The sequence below is a fragment of the Pterocles gutturalis genome, unplaced genomic scaffold (genome assembly GCF_000699245.1).
Source record: "Pterocles gutturalis isolate BGI_N339 unplaced genomic scaffold, ASM69924v1 scaffold23123, whole genome shotgun sequence".
Taxonomy (NCBI): domain Eukaryota; kingdom Metazoa; phylum Chordata; class Aves; order Pterocliformes; family Pteroclidae; genus Pterocles; species Pterocles gutturalis.
The window spans coordinates 27952-32728 of NW_010121100.1; the positions used below are offsets into that span (position 1 = coordinate 27952).

General features: G+C 53.0%; 1 protein-coding gene across 1 annotated transcript in view; it reads right to left on the minus strand.

Annotated features, from left to right (window-relative positions):
- The window catches only part of SHC4 (SHC (Src homology 2 domain containing) family, member 4), a 29251-nt gene extending 24996 nt beyond the window's left edge, over positions 1–4255 (minus strand). The window contains exon 1 of the mRNA XM_010077138.1: positions 3677–4255. Coding sequence (XP_010075440.1) covers positions 3677–4255 — 579 coding nt within the window. The remainder of the gene's footprint in view (positions 1–3676) is intronic.
- Positions 4256–4777: the final 522 nt, after the last annotated feature.

Below are 4777 nucleotides of genomic sequence, written 5' to 3' on the forward strand. Positions count from 1 at the left end.
GCGGGGGGGCTGCCCATGGGGGCTGTGGCTCTCTGCCGCAAAGGGCAGGCAGCTCCAGAGCCACAGGAGAGTTTTGCTTTCATTTGCCTGAATAACTCACCTCTAACTTGCAATGGATCTGGCAGGATGGGAGACTCGGCAAAAGCAAGTGGCAGTCACCAGTCATGCTGCTAAGGAAGAGCTTTGGCTCGGGTTTGCACCCTGCAGGAGATCCAACCAGCTCATTCCTGAGCCTGAACTGTGCTGGCTTCCTCCAGCAAACACCAGCCCCTTCCAGAGCTGCAAGCGAAGCCGGCAGAGCCTGCTCTCCCATCCGCCCGAGAGGAGCGGAGAGGCGCAGGCAGCCCACTGCAGCATCCACACACCACCACAGGCACCGGTACCCCAGGGCCCCTGCCAGAGAGCACGAAACCCAGGCAGAATGGGCGCAAAAACAGACTAGGCACTTCCATGGAAGAAAAAAGCCCATTAAAGATCATTAAGCACAAAAAAAAAACCCCACTAGTTGTTTTTCAGTGCTAGCCTAAGCCCCTGCACTGCTGTTTTCTGGGGACAGCAAGTTGCCTGATGCACTTGCCCTGCTCTCATCTTCCTCCCGGTAGCAGCAGTGGTGCGGACAGACAGACAGGTCCTTGGTCTGTCCCGCTCCTCCTGCACACAGAGCACAGCCTCTTCCCTAAGGGGCAGCAAGAATTCCTGTGATGAAGAATGGCTTTAGCTAAATGGAAATCTTCCTGGGAAAGTCTGACCCTTTCATTCATGGGTTTGCCAATTTTAAACACATTTTGAGAAAAAAAAACAGGGAAAAGTTTGTAAATTTCTATTTTTTTTATATATACATACACATGTGTCTATCCACACACACACAAAGACACATGCATTTTCCCTTTCTCTTTAGTTTTGTCCTAAAAAGCCACTTTCCACAGCGCTGTACTCAGCCCAGGGCTCCAAGAGAATTGGTTCAAACCATCCTGTCCCCGTGCTCCCAGCTGTGACAAAGCAAATGGCCTAAAAACTTGACAGCTTCTGTTAAGAAGCAGTTACCCGCAGAAAAGCATCGGCCTCGGAGGCAGTGTGGGCTGTGGCAAGGCACAGCCCCATGGGACACTGGTGCAGCAGTGGGGGCTGTGGGGCTGCCACACGCCCTGTCCCCATCTGCCCACCAGAGCAAGCGCCTTCCCAGCACCCTACGGCCCCAAGCACCCAGCTCACAATTCACAGCTGCAGCTCTGAAGCCATGAATCACCAGAGCCCGTCTCCTTCCTGCGAGAGCCCTGGCTGCCCGTACATATGCAGTTAGCTATTTACAATAGGCGATGCGGGATGTCGAGGCTGAAGCAGCTCCCTGGGTGTGATGTCGGGGTGCTGCACACCAGGGAAGTGGCTGCAGCTGAAATATGCCAATTATTTCCCTGCCCTGAGCACCGGAGAGGTGCCGTGGCTTCAGGGGATGGGGAAAGAGCTGCCTTGAACCCTGCTCCCACACAGAGACAGAGAGCAGGTTCCCAGGCTGGCCTGTCGCACCCTCCACAGACAAAATCAGGACTGTGCAGGGGACAGGTGCCCATGTAATGCTCTTTCAGGATGTACTTCACATCGTTCTGAACTACATTAGAAGTAGTCAAGCTCCTCTTACTCTAGAGACTAGCAACTGATTAAAAATATATATATATCCCAAACTGTCCAGGCTCCTATTAAAATATTAATATTTGGGCTTTTTGTTATTCACATGAGCATCTCAGGGGAACATCTTGGGGGAACAGGTGCTGTTTCGGGTCTTGGCTTCCTCACCAGAGCCCAGGTGACAGACAGCTGTGACACAGCTGCCCTGTCACCACCAGCCAGGCACAGCCGCATCTGCCTCCCAGGGAGATGCGCTGAGTCCAGCGTCACTTCTTCTTAAACCAACCCCAAAAATAAAATTTCTGCCTCACTCCAGTCCAGAGGGGACAGCTTCTGCCCTAAAGCATTTCATTTCTTCACCATACCATTGCTTTTCTAAAATAACTGTGGATCCTCTCTATGAAAGTGCCAAATCCTCTTCAGACTCCAGTTAAGCTTTTAAGGCCAAAGATCTCTGGCAGCAGCGATCCCAGTAACACAGACTTGACTTTCCTCCTCAAATGGTCTCTGGGGAGATCCCAGCAATACCGAATCCTAAGAGAGCATGAGAAGCTGCATGGGGACAGCAGGTGTCTTTGAGGGACAGCCAGGACCAGGGTGAGATAAGGATTGGGGTAAGGATTGGGAGCAGCTCCTGCAGCTGCCCAGTCCCTCAGCCCCACTTTGCCTCCGGGAGAGACCATCCCACTGCACCACGCTCCCTCTGCACTGCAGCCCGGTGTCCCTCACCCAGCTGAGCCTTCATCGCCAGCTCCCAGAAAAGCCTCGTGGTCCCTGGGGAAATGAGCTCCTTGCCCATGCTCTGATGCTGAGGCCCCGAAACCCCCAGGCTGCTTATTTACACACCTACTTGTTATTAAAGGGCCTGGTTAAAAAAACACCAAGAGTTTGGCCAGGACGTGTTTTGGTGCACGTCAGCAGTGCTCTTGCAGCTCTCCTGGGGCTGGCTTCCTGCACGCCCACCACCACAGGAGCAACAGGAGTGGGAAGATGCAAGAGAGATGCAGGGAAACAACATTTCTCCATTGCATTGGGAGACTCCTGCCAGCAACCCCCCTTCAGAGAGATTCCCCATTAAGTGGGGTGACTTCCAGAAACACTGGCAGAAAACCATACTGGAAGTACAACCTGGGGAGCAGCAAGAAGGGACGAGCCCTCCCCAGCTTCACACAACCTTCTGATCAAGTCCTTTTCTTTTTTGCTTCTTCTGCCTTTCTTGCTCACGTGCTTCCCACCAGGTGACAGCTCAGTGCCTCTGCTCTTGGCCCTGGGCCACAACAGAAACCTGGGAAATTCTCCCTGTGCTTCATTGTCTCCTCACTGTATCAAAAACTGAATTCAAGTGTACCTCTGGTATTAGCATTCAGCACTTGAATCTCTATAGGTACCTTAAAGCCTTAATCACAGGCTCCACTGCATCAGGCACTGCTCAAACCGCAGCACATGAGGCAGGTCCATCAGGAGAGGCCTTGCTGCAGGCTGGCCGAAAGCAGAGCACCTGGAGCTACTAAAATATGTAGGGGCAGTTTCAGAGCCTAGAGAAGGAAGCAATGGCTAGCAAACAGCGAGGTCTGGCCACAGAAATATAAAGTCCAGAGAGAAAAGTAGAAAGCTCCCAAGCATCAGCAGCGCTCCCAGCATCTCTCCCACAAGCTCCGTGACAAATCCATCAGTGGCGTGGGCCAGCGTGCACCTACTGTCTGCGAGCTGCTCTGGGAGGGATGGGAAACCCTTTTCATGGGCTTCCTTCTCCCTCCAATGTGCATTTCAGGCCAGAGCAACCTCATTTGAATCGCAGCTCAGCTGTACTCCTCTGAGAGTCTAAAGATAGTCTTTTGGAAATGGATGTTGTGTTACCTCTGGGAGCGGCTGTGGTCCTTTTAACTCCCTCAGTCCGACACCACAGCCCTGCGTACGTCAGGAGATACAGGAAATACAGGAGCAGCCAGTGGTTTCAGGCACTGGCTCCAGAAGTGGGAGCACAGAGGTCACTCTGCAGCCACCTGCGCAGTTTGCTTGGTCAGAGAATGGAAACCCTGGGAGAAGTACTCACCCGCACGCCGTAGGTCGTTCCCGGCTCCCCCACACCTTCACCGCTCAGCACGAGGCTCTTCTCCTGCCTGCCCGCAGGAGAGGCCTCCTCAGCCCCCTGCACACCACAGTCGCCCGCCAGCTTTGGGGTCAGGGCCAGCTTGTCCAGGTCGGGCTGTGGATAAGAGGCTGAGAGGCAGCTGATCTCAGGCGAGGTTGGGCTGCTCGGGATGGTAATGCACTCTGTGAGTTTAATTCGTGGCACCTCTTTCATTCCTAGACAGAAGCTTTTCAGCCCCGGCAGATTCGATGGGTTGGCCAGTTTAATGTTCGCCATCCGGGGGATCAGTGCACACAGGGTGGTGCAGGTGTCCTGTGGCCCCAAGGAGACATCTTCCGTCAGTAAATTAGGTGTTGAAGAATGAGAAGAAGAGGAAGAACCTTTGATATTTAAAGATGTGTTTGGCGTACCTTCATCTAGGGATGTTATTGAATCATTCCTGAATCGGCTGTACTTGGCCCGGTGCAGCATTCCTGGATGTCGGAACAACCCTACATACAGGACGTGTCCACCCAGGCTCTGCTGGCTGCGTTCTCTCATAGCCTTGGCAGGTCTGTAACTGGATAGTCTTGCATGAATTGGCTCTTGTAGATAAATTACATGGAAATCGAGCAAGTCAAACAATTTTAAAAACAGAAACCTACTGGATATTTTTGCTGACTCCCTCTCGAGTGGTTTATTTTCCTTAATGGACGAGGCTTAAAACTGCACAGACACCTGGTATTTGGTAAGCAATAATAAAAGCAGCATTCAGGAAAGCACATCAGCGGTACAGCGGCTTAGGCTGAAGAGCCGCTACCCAAACCTGCCCTCATTCTGCTTCAGTCCCACCCAGCTCCGGAGACTCACAGTTGTAGCATCATTAATCACGGCGTCCTGGCTGCAGCAAAAGCTCAGACATATTCCACACAAAGCAGAAGAAGACAGCTACAAGCACATTTTCCGACGGGTGCCCAGCTCTCGGCATGTCCCTCGGCGGCTGTCCCGAAGGCGCAGCGCATCCCGGCGCTGCCCCGCTCCCGCCCGCTCAGCGCAGCCCTGGGATTTTAGGAGAAGCACCGG